This window comes from Rhinatrema bivittatum, chromosome 2 (genome assembly GCF_901001135.1).
Source record: "Rhinatrema bivittatum chromosome 2, aRhiBiv1.1, whole genome shotgun sequence".
NCBI lineage: Eukaryota > Metazoa > Chordata > Amphibia > Gymnophiona > Rhinatrematidae > Rhinatrema > Rhinatrema bivittatum.
Window position 1 is genome coordinate 35,457,311 of NC_042616.1, and position 18,126 is coordinate 35,475,436.

General features: G+C 44.9%; 1 protein-coding gene across 1 annotated transcript in view; it reads right to left on the reverse strand.

The window, feature by feature from the left end:
- LOC115083798 (zinc finger protein 11-like) overlaps positions 1 to 18,126 on the reverse strand; it is a 39,976-nt gene that overhangs the window by 17,926 nt on the left and 3,924 nt on the right. Inside the window, exon 2 of the mRNA XM_029587819.1 lies at positions 7,520 to 7,646. Coding sequence (XP_029443679.1) covers positions 7,520 to 7,646 — 127 coding nt within the window. The remainder of the gene's footprint in view (positions 1 to 7,519; positions 7,647 to 18,126) is intronic.

Genomic DNA, 18,126 nt, shown 5'->3' on the forward strand with positions numbered 1-18,126 from the left:
CCGCTCCATGCAGGTTACCTCTATGCATTCTGGTAAGGGTAGTAACTGCCACTCCGTGCAGGTTACCCCCATGTTTCTGTTAAGGGTAGTAGCTGCCGCTCCATGCAGTTTACCCCCATGTTTCTGTTAAGTGTAGTAACTGCCGCTCCGTGCATGTTACCCCCTTGTTTCTGTTAAGGGTAGTAACTGCTGCTTTGTGCAGGTTGCGTCAAAATCATGTAAGCTAACTGCCCAAGCCTTCTGTTAGCGGGAGTAGTTGCCACTCCATGCTGGATACCCCTTGTTTCTTAATTTCCAACTCTAGGCTTTAAGGATCCACAGTGTTTATCCCATGCCTTTTTGAACCCATTTACTGTTTTTTTTCTTCACTGTCTCCTCCGGGAGGGCATTCCAGGCATCCATCAATCTCTCCATGAAGAGTCACCCTCCTGGCATTCCAGGCATCCATTAATCTCTCCATGAAGAGTCACCCTCCTGGCATTCCAGGCATCCATCAATCTCTCCATGAAGAGTCACCCTCCTGGAGTTTAATTTCATGACCCCTAGTTCTACTGATTTCTTTCTAATGGAAAAGGTTCAAAGTTTCTGCTTCATTAAAACCTTTCAGGTTTCTGAAGGTCTGTATCATATCCCCCGTACCCCCTTCTCTTCCAGAGTATAGATATTAAGATCCTTCAACCTCTCCTCATAAGTCTTCCGATGCTGACCCCACAATATTTTGGTCGCCCTTCTCTGGACCGCCTCCATCCTGTCTCTATCCTTTTTGAGATACGGTCTCCAGAACCGAACACAGTACTCCAGGTGAGGCCTCACCAAGGACCTGTACAAGTGCATTATCACCTCCTTTTCCTTACTGGTTATTTCTCTCTCTATGCAGCCCTGCATTCTTCTGGCTTTAGCTATCGCCTTGTCACGTTGCTTCACCATCTTCAGATCATCAGACACAATCACCCCAAGGTCCCTCTCTTGCTCCGTGTACAACAGCCCTTCACCCCCCATCACATACAGCTCTTTTGGATTACCGCATCCCAGATGCAGGACTCTGCACTTCTTGGCACTGAATCCCAGCTGCCAAATCTTTCACTACTCTTCAAGCTTTCTTAAATCACTTTTCATTCTCTCTATGCCTTCCGACGTGTCCACTCTGTTGCAGATCTTAGTATCATCTGCAAATAGACAAACTTTACCTTCTATCCCTTCCGCAATGTCGCTCACGAAGACATTGAACAGGTCTTAATACCTATCCCTGTGGCACTCCGCTTAACACGGCTCTCTCTTCAGCGTGGGGTTCCGTGTCCCCTTACACGCTGTCTCTGGTCAGTCAAACAGTTTGTAATCCACGCCACCACCTTGGTGTCAAGTCCCAAGCTTCTCATTTTATTCCTGAGCCTCCTACGTCGGACCGTATCAAAAGCTTTGCTGAAATCCAAGAAAATCACATCAAGCGTTCATCCTTGATCCAATTCTCAATGTAATGCATAGGTAATACATTAGTAAGCCCTTGCAAACAGCAGGGAGTGAAAGCAATGGGTCGCTGACCATCCCAGAGAAGCTGAAACAACCCTCAGCAGTGTGCTGAGAACCCGCTCCGCGGCTCGCAAGTGACAGGGTGAGCTCCCTTTTAGCAGGAGGCATTTCAGGAGACCGGAGGAGAGTGGAGACAATCAGAGCACGAGATGCAGCCTCAGAGATTCCAAAGGGAGAAGCCTGGTCAGAGGTCACAGCAGGGGTGAGAAACAGCTCTGGTCAGTGGATTAGTCAGCTCGGCTTCTTTACCACCTTCCTATGCAAGTCCAGGCTAGGGTCATGTCATAATGTTGCTAATTCTTTAATCTGCTAAGATCCCGCTGTCACGTTTCCTAGTAAGAAATGTTTTGCCTGGCTACTAAAGTTACTACAGTAATCCCTCAGAGTAAAGCAAACCTGTAATAAAATGGTTGGCATTATCTAAGCCAAAGGAAGGAGGGTAATTCTGATACTCTCAAGACTGCTGGTAAAATGAGAAATGACTACTTACCTGAGAATTTCCTTGTCTTCAGTCAGATGAATCCAGGAGAAGTGGGTTATGCACCTCTGCCAGCAGACGTCACAGTACATATAGCCCGGCAGTGACCTCGGCCCGCCAGTATTCTCGTCAAAAGCAACAGTGGACAGACTAGCAAAAGACTTGATTAAAAAACAGATAACCATTTCAATACTCAGCCAACAGGCAACACTGAGCTCAGAAAAGAAAGTAATAACACTAAGCTAGGGACCAGTAAGCCCTGTAAAACGTCAGCACACAGAAGGATCATCTGGCAGCCGAGGGAAGGAAGCTGGATTCATCTGACTGTCCTGAAGATAAGGAAATTATCAGGTACGTAGTAATTTCTCATTTCTTAGCATCCGGTCAGATGAATCCAGAACCAGTGGGATGTACCCAAGCTACTCCCGAAGAGGGTGGGAGGCTGCCCGCGCTCCAGTCAAAACCACACGCATAAAGGCCGCATCCTCCCGGGCCTGCACATCCAGACCACATCGCAGCTCGGCAAATGTCGATGGGAGACAACGGTCTAACCTCTGCCCATGACACTGCCTGAGCCCTAGTGGAATGAGCCCTAATCTGACTAGGCAATGGCTGCTCAGCATCCACAGACACGGCCTCCTTAATCCAGCGAGCTATCGTAGCTCACGAGGCCGGCTCTCCCTGTCTAGCCGGCCTCGCCATGCAGAACAAACAGGCGATCCGATTTCCGCATAACTTCCAGTTACCTGTCAATACGTCTCTTGACATCCAAGGGTCGCAACAGACGATGCACCTCTGCATCTCCCTCTCTGTCCAGAGACGGCAGAAAGATGGATTGATTCAAGTAAAACTTTGGTAAAAAGGAAGGAACAGTACGCAGCTGGACTGCCCTGGAGAAATGGCTCCCAGCAGGACAAGGCCTGCGGTTCGAAAACCCTACGCACAGAACAAATTGCCACAAGAAACACCTTCAAGGTCAGCAACTACAAGGACAGAGTACATAGTGGTCTAAATGTAGGGCCTGCCAGAAACTCCAAAACCAAATTAAGACTCCATAGGGGAACCGGAAACTGCAAAGGAGGCAGCAATTTCACTTCTTTCAGAAAATGGGCCACATCAGGATGAGCCGACAAGGATCCACCATTTACCTGACCCCCTGAAACAGGTGAGAGCCGCTACCTGTACCTTTAAGGAACTGAAAGCCAAGCCTTTATTCAAGCCAGCCTGCAAAAATTCCAAAATAAGCAGAATCCTGACCAAGGAAAGGAAGAGTACCTCGATCCTCATACCAGGCCTCAAACGCTCTCCAAACCTGCACATAGGCCAAGGAAGTGGAGAACTTTCTAGCTCTTAGCAAGGTGGAGATCACTGCCACAGAGGATCCACGTTTCAGCAAGCGAGTCCTTTCAAGGGCCATACCGTAAGACAAAATCGAGTCAGATCTTCGTGAAGGACAGGTCCCTGCCACAACAGGGTCCTGTGTGCTGGAAGTCAAAGAGGCAACTCCACCAGGAGCCTCCGCAGATCCGCATACCATGGATTCCTGGGCCAGTCTGGAGCTACCAAGAGCACCATCCCTCTGTGGCATTCAATTCTTCGAATCAGTCTGCCCAACATGGGCCATGGAGGAAAGGCATTCAGCAACTTGTCTTCCGGCCACTCCTGCACTAGGGCATCGATCCACAATGACTCTGGATCTCTTCTGCGGCTGAAGAATCACAGAACTTTCGCATTGTGCGAGGTCACCAACAGGTCTAGGAACAAGAGACCCCAGCAATCCCAAATCAGCTGAAACACTTTGTCTGACAATGCCCACTCTCCTGGGTCTAGACTCTCTCTGCTGAGAAAGTCTGCTCTTACGTCTTCTTTGCCTTCAATATCTGAGGCTGATATCATCTGGAGATGTACTTCTGCCCACTCCACAAGTTGAGCTATTTCCTGCAACACTTGCTGGCTCTTGGTACCTCCCTGCCGATTGATGTAGGCCACAGTCGTTGCATTGTCCGACATTACTCAGACCGACTGAACCTGCAGCTTGACGCCAAACTGTAAACATGCCAACTGGACCGCCCTGGCTTCCAGCTGATTGATGTTCCAGAGAGACTCTTCTGCATTCCAGTGCCCTTGCGCTGTCAGTTCCTAACAGTGAGCTCCCCATCCCAGGAGACTCGCATCTGTCATCAGAACTAGCCAGTCCGGCGGGGATAGGGAAACTCCCTTCCGTAGATGATCTGCCTGCAGCCACCACTGCAGTTGAGAGGAGACCTCCATCGGCAGATGGAGCCGCATCGAATAGTCCTGGGACTGCGGATTCCACCGAGATAGCAGGAAGTGCTGAAGAGGATGCATATGCGCCCTCATCCATGGTACCACTTCCAGGGTCGCTGCCATTAAGTCAAGACCACACAGAATCAGAGTGTTCAACAACAGATGGAATTGAGCTAGCAACTTCTGAATTAGAACTTCTGGCAGGAACACCTTGCCCTGCTTCGTGTCGAACCAAACCCCCAGGTATTCCAACGACTGAGTAGGCTGAAGACTGCTCTTGGCTAGGTTCACCAACCAGCTGAGCTCCCGCAACAGAGAAATCGGCTTGCGAGTCACCAGGCGGCTCTCTTCCAGCGACTTGGCACAAATCAGCCAGTCGTCCAAATATGGGTGTACCAGGATTCCATCCTCTCTCAACTCTGCCGCAACCACCACCATTACCTTGGAAAAGTTCTGGGAGCGGTGGCCAGACCAAAGGGCAGTGCCCGAAACTGATAATGGCATCCCAGAAAGGTGAACCGCAGGAAGCGTTGATGTTCTAGTTGGATGGGAATGGGAAGATACGCCTTGGACAGATCCACAGGGGTCAGAAATTCTCCCAACTGAATGGCCATGATCACTGAGCATAAGGTCTCCATTCGAAAACGCTTCACTTGCAGATGACAGTTGACGCCTTTGAGACCCAGGATGGGACGAAAGGAGCCCTCCTTCTTTGGCACAATGAAATAAATGGAATATCGCCCCGTGTTTTCTTGCGACGTGGGCACAGGGACCACAGCCTTCAGACTAAGGAGACTTGCCAATGTACCCTCCACTGCCCACTTCTTTTGCGGGGAGTGGCAGGGAGACTCCATGAACACGTAGCATGGAACAATGCGAAACTCTATTGCATACCCTTCTCGTATCACCTCCAGGACCCACTGATCCGATGTGATTTCAACCGACCTCTGATAAGAGAGAGAGGCGTCTCCCTATCTCCTGTTCCCAGGGGAAGGTCGGCAAAACTTCATTGGGAGGTTCAGGAAGTTCCACTATACGAGCCTGCACCTCTTCTGGGTTGACGGGGACAAAAGGCCTGAGACCTACCAAAAGATCAAGTCCTTTGAAAGGTCGCTCCTCTATAGGATCAAAACGCTTGGATCCCCTAGCACGACCTCTCATGTTGGGGGAGCTCTGCACCTGATACTTATCTTCCGGCAAACGAGGAACCGAAGATTCTCCCCACTTACTGGCCAGTTTCTCCAATTTGCTGCCAAACAAAAGCGAGCCTTGAAAGGGCAACTTGGTGAGATCAGCCTTTGAAATCACATCGGCCAACCAATTTCTCAACCATAATTGACGCCTGGCCGCCACTATCGAAGCCATCCAGTCTGGCTGAGTTGCAGACCAAATCACAGCCCACAATGTGCCAAAAAGGCAGCAGCTGGTTCCATAACTGCCCTGGAATTTACCCCAGAATCATCGACCTCCTGGGAGAGAAGCAAATAAGAGCCACCAGGGGACAACAAGAATCAATCTGCAGTCATTGCTACGGCTTCAAAGGCTTCCTTAAGGATACTATCAATCGTTTTATCATGAACATCCATCAAGGCTGCACCTCCTTCCACAGGAATAGTGGTCCACTTGGAGACTGCACACACAAGTGCATCCACCTTAGGACAACATAAGTGCTCTCTTACGACTGGATCCAGAGGGTACAGGCCTTCCAAAATCTGACTCCCTTTGAAATTAGCCTCAGGGGTGCCCCACTCAAGATCAATCAATTCTTGAATGGCCTCCATCACGGGGAAAAAACAAGAGGCTTTATGCAAGGAAAGCTCTTCCTCACTACAATTACTAAGAAATACTTTCCCTTTCTATCCTGTTACACTCCCCTCCCTCATTTATCCCCATCCCCCTCCTCTTCCTCACAATTACTAAGAAATACTTTCCCTTTCCATCCTGTTACACTCCCCTCCCTCATTTATCCCCATCCCCTCCTCTTCCTCACTACAATTACTAAGAAATACTTTCCCTTTCTATCCTGTTACACTCCTCCCCCACCTCCCCTCCCTCATTTATCCCCATCCTCTCCTCTTCCTCACTACAATTACTAAGAAATACTTTCCCTTTCTATCCTGTTACACTCCTTTCCCACCTCCCCTCCCTCATTTATCTCCCTCCCCCTCCTCTTCCTCACTACAATTACTAAGAAATACTTTCCCTTTCTATCCTGTTACACTCCCCTCCCCTCATTTATCCCCATCCCCCTCCTCTTCCTCACAATTACTAAGAAATACTTTCCCTTTCTATCCTGTTACACTCCTCGCCTACCTCCCCTCCCTCATTTATCCCCATCCCCCCTCCTCTTCCTCACTACAATTACTAAGAAATACTTTCCCTTTCTATCCTGTTACACTCCTCGCCCACCTCCCCTCCCTCATTTATCCCCATCCCCCTCCTCTTCCTCACTACAATTACTAAGAAATACTTTCCCTTTCTATCCTGTTACACTCCTCTCCCACCTCCCTCCCTCATTTATCCCCATCCCTTCCTCTTCCTCACTACAATTACTAAGAAATACTTTCCCTTTCTATCCTGTTACACTCCTCTCCCACCTCTCCTCCCTCATTTATCCCCATCCCCTCCTCTTCCTCACTACAATTACTAAGAAATACTTTCCCTTTCTATCCTGTTACACTCCTCTCCCACCTCCCCTCCCTCATTTATCCCCATCCCCTCCTCTTCATCATTGTAATTACTAAGAAATATTTTCCCTCATACCTCCTGTCATTTATCCCCATCGACGTCCTCTTTCACACAATTGCTAAGAAATACTTTTCCTTTCTTTCTTCTTGTGACCTGGTGGTTTTCTCCTGCTGCTTTATACTTCCAGTTCATTCAGATCCAGCATTGGTTCTGGTACCTTTATTTTTCATTCCCAGCTACCTGGGAATTTCTCCCCCCATTTTACATTCCTCCCAAAACGCTGAGCCTGCTCATTGCAATGATGGCCCTGGGCTGGAAGGGGAGGGGGCAGATGTCAAGGCACCTTCCAGAGCCCTGCAATCATGGAATATGAATCCAACCATTAGGTGTCACCTCTGAGCAATGACGACTCTGTGTCCTCCACTGGGGCAATGAATGCTGCCTCTGTAGAATTCCCAGCCCCTGGCAATGCAGAAAGCTGAACTTCACTCAATAATCAAATAACATTCTGTTTTCCCCTCCTAAAAATATGAATTTCTTAAAAACGTCTCTCCTTACCTAGTGAGCTGAGCATCTGATAATTCTCCTTCATCACCTCCTTGTAAAGCTCCTTCTGCCATTCTTCTAAATCCTCCCACTCCTCCTGGGAGAAATAGACAGCGATGTCCTGAAAGGTTACTGGGACCTGAAACACAAACCAGAAACACTCAGCACCTTCTGCATTACATCTCCCAGTACCAGGGCTCAGAAGGGTAGGAGGGAGCTTCCTGGTGTATATAATTCACAGTCACATAACACACAGTCCAGGAGCAGGACTACTGCAACCGGAAACCAGTGACACCCAGAACATGGGACACAGAATCTCTCTTTGTGGGACTCCTGTTCTCTCTTCTCACACCCAGGAGGGTCCCAAATTGCCTCTTCTGTGTCTCGGGTATGCTCAGGGTCCCATCAGAGTCAGAGCTGACTGCAGTATCCCAGGTTACAAACCTGCAGCAGTGTTTGTACAGAGAGGGCAGGATTGCAATGTTTAATACCTGTCATTATGAAGCTCTCCCTTTTTGAACCACTAACTTAATAAAGAATGACAGGAGGGACGTCCGGTGACGTCATGCAGCTGTGAAGTTGGGAACCTGAAGAACTCTGCTCGGGCTGCCCCTTGAGCACCTCGATTTTGTTGTTATTTGTGAAAAATTCTCACAAACGGCAAGTGACCACCAGCAGCGTGACTAATGAGAGGTGCGAGAAGGAATGACGACGAGACCGCAATGACAAACGCAGGATAAGATAAAGGCTGGAGATTTGCAAATGGCGTCGGAGTTTGAAAAATCGATGCAAGAGCTCAAAGCTGATTTAATTAAAGAAATTTCCAAACATGGATCAGCGCTTTTGGAAGACAAATTAATCAAATTGCAATCGTCAACAGACGAAAGAAAAGAATCTTTTGAGACACATAATCGTAGAATCAAAGAACTAGAGTCCCGAATGGTGACACAGGAAACACATATGGATGTACAGAGATAGAATTGCAAGCCTTAAAGAAAGAAAATGCGGTCTTGAAAGATCAACTCGTAGATCAAGAGAATAGAGGATGGCAAAACAATTTACGTAACCTTGGCGTCCCGGAATCGGTGAAAGATCCCGGTCTAGTGCCGCTAGTCCAAGTGTGGCTGCCAGAAACTTTGGGCCTATCTTTGACGACGGAACCGGTGGTAGTGGAAAGAGCCACCGATTGGGGACAGCCAACCAAAACACTACTAAACCGAGGCCGGTGATAGTTAGGATATTGAACTTTGCCAAGAACCCCTAAAATATGAAGATTCCCGGATCCTCCTGTTCAATGACTATTCAGCAAAAGTCTCAGAGGACCGACGGGCCCTCTCAGGCATATGTGCAGCACGTTATAAAAAAGGAATCAGATTCACTCTGCAATATCCCGCCAAGTTAAAAATTACCCACGCTGGGAAAACGACTACATGTTTATCTAAAGAATCAGCGCTAAAATTCATGGCATCATTATATTCCGAGAATCATGCCCAACAGGATTCCTAAACTCCTGCGCCATTTGAATCTAAACAATGGAAACGCAATGGACTGGGGCCTATTCGTCCCATTAAAGGCCTTCCTTCCTGCCACTCATGGTAGGCATCGCAGCAGCGTTTCTAACAGAAAGAAGGAAGGACCTATTGCTCACGGTGAACCAAAGGCAGCTCGAAATAGCTGAGAATAGTATTTGGATCGATTGACTGTTACGCTTTACAACTTTCCATATTGCATAGCGACAGCTCTCCCTCCTATTCCAGTAATTATTGAGAGCCAACACTGACCGGGTGACCAGTGGTGATGGTTACTAAAAGCAATTCAAAGCCCCCCTGGAACGATGGGACAGCGAATCCTCCAGTCTATACCCGATTGCGAACTACTGGTCTGCAACAGATCGCTTTATAATGGGCAAGCCCGACGGACATATCTTCACCCAGAAGGAAGCGGATCAGAACCAAATTGGGGAGGATGTGCATTAGGAGCAAGGTTTTTGGTGTGGATGTGTTGTGTGACTGAATGTATGATTCAGAGCGTAAGTATGCCTGAGGGAATGAATGTAGTAAAATGTAGAACAAGAAATAATCGACAGAGTGCGGGTGTTGTTTGACTGGCTGTGATGTCTTACTCTAGGAAAAATAATGTAAAAGTACTTGATAATGTGTTTAGAACTGGGACCCTCGAGGCTGGGCGGGGTTTCAAGACCTTATCACTGCTTACTACGTTGGCGTAGCAATGCTGAACTGATCTGAAATTAGTATCCCTCAATGTGCGGGGATTACATTCCCCTATTAAACGAAAAAGATTTTGGACCATTTAAAGAGGGCAAAAACACAAATAGGGTCCTTGCAAGAAACCCATTTGAATGACAAGGAGCATGGAAAATTAAAACAAGATTGGGTAGGTCAATGCTATTATGCATCCTACTCTACAAAAAGTAGGGGAGTTGCCATCGTAATCCATAAGGATTGTCCATTTGTCTTGGAACACCAAGAAAAAGATTAAAATGGTAGCTTCATAATCCTATGCGGCACTATTGACCAACAGAAAATTCTGTTGTGCAATATTTATGCCCCTAATGTCTGTGGCCTCGAATTCTTTGTGGGTCTGACCTCTGAAATAGGCCACCATCTTCAGCATAAAGTAATACTGGGAGGAGATTTCAACCTGCCGCTGGACCCTAAATTAGATACTAACCCAATTAGAACTGGAACCCCCGGCAGAGGCACAGAGGGGATATATTTTTTAACGAAAGAGCTCCAACTGATAGATGCTTGGCGAGTTCTCCATCCAACAGAATTAGATTTTACATATTACTCAAAGGTCCATAATTCCTATTCAAGGATAGATTTTTTCCTAATCTCAACTGATATATGCTCCCTAAGCTTCGAGATGCCAGTATTGATCTTCTAGCGGTTTCAGACCATGTGCACATATCTATAGATTTAGCTATCCTGACACGGCCCAAAACTCCCTACCAGTGGAGGCTTTCGCCTACTTTACCATGATACAGAGTTTGTCACATCCCTACAAAATAAATGGGAAGAATATGCTGAATTCAATCCTGAAGCAGATGTTGCAAGTGATACCTACTGGAACGCTGCTAAAGCTGTACTACGAGGACAAATAATAGCGTATGTAGCTCATAAAAATAAACTCCGAGATCAAGAGATACTCTCATTACAACGTCGACTCAGAGACTTAAAAAAAAAAAAAAAGCATATCGCTAGTTTGGCTAACTCGCTGCAAGATGAAATAACTTTGGTTACAAAACACTTAATCACTTTCTATATCAAAGGGAGGTGCAGCACATTCTCCAATTTAAAACCCAATCTTTTAGGCAAGGCAATAAGGCCGGCAAACTGTTAGCACGGTTAATCAAAAACATCAAACCTAAACACTTCATTACGAATATGGTTGACTCTAGTGGAAACATTCAAACCTCCCAAGCCAACATCACGGCAATAATGCTTAAGTTTTACAAACATTATATTCCAAAAAGGAAACAGATAAAAACGCCCAAAAAAATTCTTTTGCGGATTTACAGCTCCCACAGATCTCAGAGGTTGGCCTCAAAGATTAGCGAATCCCATCCCTACCTCGGAAATATCATATGCAATTCCTCGGCCGTCTCTGGCAAAGGCACTGGGGTTGGATGGCTTTGGGGCGGAATTTTATAAATTCCTGAAAGAGGACGTAGTCACCCCCTTGCAAAATCTATATCAGACCTGGGTCCAAAAAGGCTGCTGGTCTCCAGAAATGAGACTTAACACAGGCAGGCAGCCAGGCAAAGACTTAACACAGGCAGGCTCCTATAGGCCCATTTCACTGATTAATGTGGATATTAAAATCTTAGCCTCAATATTAGCCAATAATTGCTCCTGATCTCATTGCTCCAGACCAGGCTGGCTTTGTAAAGAACAGGAATGGAGTTACTAATATACGTAAGCTATGGTCCTTAGAAAATCCTGATGGCTTAATTGCTAGCTTAGATGCTGAGAAAGCGTTCGATGACGTCCAATGGGACTATATGATCTATATGATGGTTTTCCATCAACATTTATAGCATGGCTCAAACTATTGTATATGATGCCCACTGCCTGTATAAACATAAATGGTGAATTATCTGAGTTGTTTTCCCTAGAAAGTGGTACAAGTCAAGGATGCCCATTGTCTGCCCTACTATACATCCTGTCATGAATTCACACAAATATAAGAGAGCCAAACTGTATATATAAAACATACAAAATTTATTCAAAAATATCACACATGTAAACCTACATAGACAATAAAACTAAGCTAGCACACTCACACATTCATACCCACAAGTTAAAAAATATGTTTTTTTGAGATGCAAATTTCAAACATTAGCATGAATTCTTATTGTAAATTAATTTCACAAATGCTTATAGATTAATCAATTAATAATTACATATGTCACATATTTTCGTGACCAGGATCATTTGTTCGTTCGTATGTCTGACAAAAGATGATACAAGATCTCTTCGTTTCACCCCTATCGTTAGGGGCTTCCTCAGGGACTGATGTTATTCATATATTTTAAATATGCTGATACACTGAAAAACACATGTAAACAGCTATCAATAAATTACACTAAATTGAAAGCAAGTTTTATAAGTACCCAAAAATAAAAACTAGTTTAACCCTATTCCCAAAACCTTACAAACTACAATACGTCATTTCCCTTCCCCTAATTTTTAAACCATAAAGTATAATAAATCTATTTATGATCAAATCACACAATTTTTCTCCTAACCCTATACTGAACACCTGAGTGAAAACTCAGATCTGATTTATTAAAAGGCCATACCTACCTAAAGATAGAAAACTTGTCATATATATGACTCAAAACGTCCTTTAAAGTTCATCCAATACAGCGTTCCCTTCTGTTTACTGAACACGTTTTTCAAACATCTGTGTAGCGCGGCGTTCCCTTTAACTATTATGATGCCTTTAAAACTTCACATGTTTACACATCTATTATGGAACCGCCGACCTACAATCTCAAGAAAACATATTCTGCAACAATATAAACAGAGGGTTACCATTAAATTGAAAATAACGCTTACCGTTAACCACAGGATTACCTACATCACAAAACGAAAGGTTTCCGATACTCACGTTAATCGGAAGTGACGAAACACGTCGTCACCCGCTGAAATGTGAACTACCAGCATATCCAAAAACTTTATATAGAGGAAACAATAGCCATTTCGACAATCAATTCAATTATCTTTTAACAACCGAAGCCAATTATCACAAATGTTGCAAGGGCAATACTAAATTACATCTGTTAATAAAATGCACTCCACTCTATTGGTCCATTTAATCCTGCCGGGGCAATTGTACGCCAACTGTAAATGAATCGCTGTTCAATCTTTCTTAACATCAAAGACAAGTCTACCCCATGCTGAAGAGTGACTTGTTTAATCACAAAGAACCGAATTTCTTCCACAGTGTGATTACTTTCAACCCAATGACTTACTAAAGGGGCATGTTCACGTAGTGCCTTAATGCGGCTCCGGTGCTCAATAATACGACAACGAATGGGACGCGTTGTTTGCCCTATATAAATTAAATTACAAGGACAAATATTATACATCCTGACAGTAGAGCCACTGATTATCAAAATAAAAGAATCCCTGGATATTCAGGGCTTTCATCCAGGGTCAAAAAAGTATAAAATGGGTTCATTTGCTGATGACATGCACCTCTTTTTAAGAAATCCCCCTACTGCCCTACCAGCACTAATGAATCTTATCGAGCAGTTCGGGCAGTTCGCTGGCTTGAAAACACATTTTTCTACATCCGAAGCACTGCCTATATCACCCTCATTATAAGCGACATGGCAAGGCGTCTTTCCTCTATCATGGTCCAAAAGGTCTTCCAAATATTTGGGGCTGCAGATCCCGCGAGATCTCTCTCAATTGTATGATATGAATATCTCTACTTTGATAGAAAGCATGCGGGAGGGAGCAAGTGACAATCTGGAAGGACCTACCCCTGTCATTGCTTGGTAGAAGCGCCCTATTCAAGATGGCCCTTTTGCCGAAATTGCTCTACAAACTGCAAATGCTTCCAGTATGGCTTAGGCGCTCCGATTACTTGCAGATACGTACAGCGCTGATCCTAGTTCCGTGGCGAGGAAAGAAAGCCCGCGTGAGCTATAAAGTACGGGACTTATGTTGTCAAAAAAATATGGAGGCTTGAAACTGCCACATTTCTATTTCTACAACACGGCCTGCCAGCTGCGTTTTTGTTGGGAATGGTATCGTGCACAGTAGAAGTTTGAAGTCCCAGAATTAATAACAGATATTGTGAGCCCCCTGAAACCTATAAATGTGTTACACAGTCGAAGGGTTGATCTCCCTGCGGTTATTAGAAATCATATTTTAATAAAACCACTTAGACTGGCTTGGCAGTACTTTTGCCGTGAGTTCAATGGTAAATCCTTTCGGCACTAAACTGATGAGTTTGACTGGAAATCCGGCGTTCTTACCAGGACTGAACCACCAGATATTTGAAAAATGGGCATCAAATGTTGACTAACAAACTTAAAATGTGGGAGAACCTACCGTTGTCCTTGACAGGGAGAATAGCCTTATTAAAGATGCTAGAACTGCTGCGGTGGCTTTACATTCTGCAACAGATCCCACTTTGGCTAACCTCGGGAGATATAAACAGTATTAAGAAGATAGTGCGGAAGTTCCTTTGGAGGGGACGCAAAGCTAGGCTCTCCCTTGATACCTCACGGCTAGAAAGAAATCAAGGAGGTTTGGGATGCCCGAGCTGGAGAGATTATAATCTTGCATGCTTATTACGACATATTCGAGACTGGTTGGATGGGACAGGCCTATACACACCACTTGAATTCCTAATGGAATGGTGCCGCCCTTATACAACTGCCGGGATCACTGGTACCAGCACATTGTAAAAGGAGTATGATCCTATGTTCGGGTAGGAAAGCCTGGCGTTTCTTATGCTTAAATAAACTGAAAATGGGGACATGTTTGACTCCACATATTCCGCTGAGGGGAAACCCCCAATTTATACCAGGGATCTCGAGTTCGGTGTTCCGGGCTTGGGGAATGAAGGGCCTGAAAAACGTATACCAGCTAGATGCTCCCAGGACAGGGATATTATGGAGCTTTACGGAACTCCAGGAAGTGTATGAGATACATAACCATGATTTCTATGCCTATTTGCAGATCAGGCACTATGTGTCCCAGGGCTTCAGATAAATAGGGCTCATTGGGAAAATTTAGATAATGTCATAGATCCAGGATGTAAAAAACGACATTCTTGCTCTGTGTTCTCTCGAGCCTTAAAAGAGTTGAAGTTCACTTCAGCGGTGGTTTCTATACAAAATAAATGGGTCGTTCATGCTGATATTTACTTATCACTACCGTCTAATTATGCACCTCTTGCAGAGTAGTTATAAGTTGTCAGAAAATGTGATTCTATGCGAAATGAGGTTCAAAATTCTGCATTGCATATATATACCCCAAATTAGCTGATTCCGATTTGTGTATTAAATGTCAGACTCATAAGGGTACATATTTACACAGTTTGTGGGAGTGTGACACGCTGGTTTTGTTTTGGGAGGAGGTACTGGAACGGTTGGGAAGGATTTGGGGAATTCAGATACCTAAGGATCTTACACTGTGTCTGTTGCATTTGCAAATGACTCACTTCAAACACTGTCAGAATATGATCAACAGTTTCTGCATAAAGCCCTGCTCGTAGCTGTTCAAGCTATTTTGTCGAGGTGGATCTCAACGGAGGAGACCTACGAGGGAGCAGTGGCAAGGTAGACTCGAACTTTATGTCAGCACGAACTTAGGACGGCGTCTACGCAGAAATTGGTGAAACGGACTGAGTGCCTCTCCATATGGAATAAGTTTTGGTGGTCACTCCCAGCTTCCAAGAGAGACATTATTCAAAAACTCACCAGACATCAATACCAGGAGAATACGCGCCTAGCATCTAATTAGTAGATACTCAAATGGAGGGAGATACCTTTGTCTTTGTAAATGTTACTGTTTGTTTGTCCTGCTGCAGAGGAAGGGGGGTAAGGGGGGGGGGGGGAAATAAGGGGTTATGGGGGTTAAAGTTTCATTTCTTGCACTGTTCAAGGTAAATTGGAAAGTTGTTTGATTATGAAAATCCTAATAAAAAAGATTCAAAAAAAAAAAATGGGCATCAAATGGCGTAATATCTTTGGAGGACTTATACTGTGTAACCAGCCAAACAGTCATTTCTTTCGATCAATTGAGCTCCCCAATTTCAAATACCACCTAAGCATTCTATATTTTTTTGGAAGCGAGACACTATCTGCTGCGCACACTGGGGGCAGATTTTTAAAAAGTATGCGCACGCGAACCAAAGTACGCCGGATTTTAAAAGATACGTGCGTAGCCGTGAGTATCTTTTAAAACCAGGTTCGGCGCGTGCAAGGCTGTGTAAAAATGGCAGCCTGCGCGCGCCAAGCCACGCAGCCTGCCTCCGTTCCCTCCGAGGCAACTTTTCTTTTGTCACCCCCACCTTTCCCTCCCTTCCCCTATCTAATCCCCCCCCCAGCCCTAACTAAATCCCCCTCCCCTACCTTTTTTCGTTGAGTTACGCCTGCCTCTGGCTCCCTGCCCCGGCACAGGCCGCTGTGCCGGAGCACTCGGCCCCACCCCCAGACCACCGTCACACCTCCGGCCCCGCCCACTGACTGCCGCCACGCCCCCCCCGAGCAAAGCCCCGGGACTTACGCACGTCCCGGGGCTTTGCGCACGCCGGCACGCAAGGCTTTTAAAATCTACCCCACTGTCTTGCACCCACAAATCTTTTTGGCCCAATATCTGTTATTAACATATTTGCTAAGGTAAAAAAAGATTATAACTCATTGTCATTTTGCTATAAACTGCGATTTAGCAAAGAGACTGAACATCTCTGTGCACCAACAGCCAAATCATGGTCGAACCTACTGGGACATTTGGTATCCCAAAAGGACATATTAAAATATTTTGGATATGTCTTTTCCACAGCAGTGGATGTCAAGATTCAGGAAATGCAATTTAAGTCGTTACATAAACTGCATATAGATAATGTATGTGCCTGCAAGATGCACATTTCCACTACAGATACAGGTCTGAAGGGCCACAGAGATAGAGGCACAATGCGACATAATTTCGTGTTTTGCCCTTCTGTATTCCCCTTTTGGAGTGCAATGTTCCAAGTCATAGAAGGCTCCATCCAGCAAAAACCACCTCTCACTGGAGATTTTATATTGCTAGGCTCCACGCAATGGCTATCTGTCGCTACGAAAGCCGTCGTGAAATACATGCATACGGTGACCTGTTTGGCCAAAGCGTGTATCCTCGTTAACTGGATTAAGCCTCTCAGTCCCACGCCCCTTATGTGGTTCCGGAAGCTGGCGGATTGGATGCAAGTTGAGAGATCGGATGTCACATGTACTAATCGTAAGGTATCACGGGAGTACTTAAAGCTTTGGGACTTGACGCACGCTCAATTGCCAGAAACCCTCCGCCAGTCACTTTTAATCAGTCACTACCCCAGTGACTGGTAATGCGTGTACGTCTAACATATACGCTCCAACCACAACTCACCACGTGACTTGTCATATTCACTAATGAACAATAAGCGCTTTGCACGCATTGTTTGGAGAAGACATCAGAGCTCAGCCGGTTTGACTGGAAGAATGATTCAAGTGCGGATGTGAGAATTAGGGTATGAATGGTTAGTGTGAATGGTGTAAAAAAAACCCACCAAAAACTAAAAAATGTACGCAGGAGTGGTATATTAAAAGCATTTATTATAACCTGCCACCACATGCACAGCCAGATGTTGTTAATTATGTTTACGGTTAATGTACAATCAACCATCATTTATTTATTTATTTATTTAAGTTTTTTTTATATACCAACATTCAAGACGATAGTCCCATCATGCAGGTTCACAAGAAACAGGGGTGCAATTAAAATAAACTTTACAATTTGAACAATAGTGCAGAAAAGCAGTTACATGTAACAGGGAAACAATAACTTGGAGTAAGAAGGAAAATGAAGATCAGATAATTATATATATATAAAAAAAGTCATGGCATTATACATTTGAAAGATATGCTTACAATGTACATCAAGCGTTTACTTGTAAATGTCTCTTTCTTGTGTTAAATAAAGATTTAAAAAAAAAAAAAAAAGGACGACAGGAGTCGGGTGGCACCTTACAGACTGTCATTGTTTGCCACACCAGACTTAACTCGGCTATCCTTCTGAAGATTAGTAATTACAGGATATTAAAGGCATAGCATGATAATATGTGGGCAGTTATAATCATCCCCAGTAGTAGTTTCTTTAACCTTTATTAGATACAGTGAAGGGTTCCATGATAAGACTGGGAGAGGAAGGCTTATTTTAAAGAAACTGAGCTATATATACATTTCCTTAAAATATCAGCTTCAGCACTCATTGATCCTCTTGCCTTCTATCTGTCGGCTCCCAGACTTCACCTTTTCACACAGGAAGCAGTTCCTAGGCTGCCACCTCCTTAGCATTTTTATGTCTGTATTTCGCGATACCCCCACACTTTTTCCA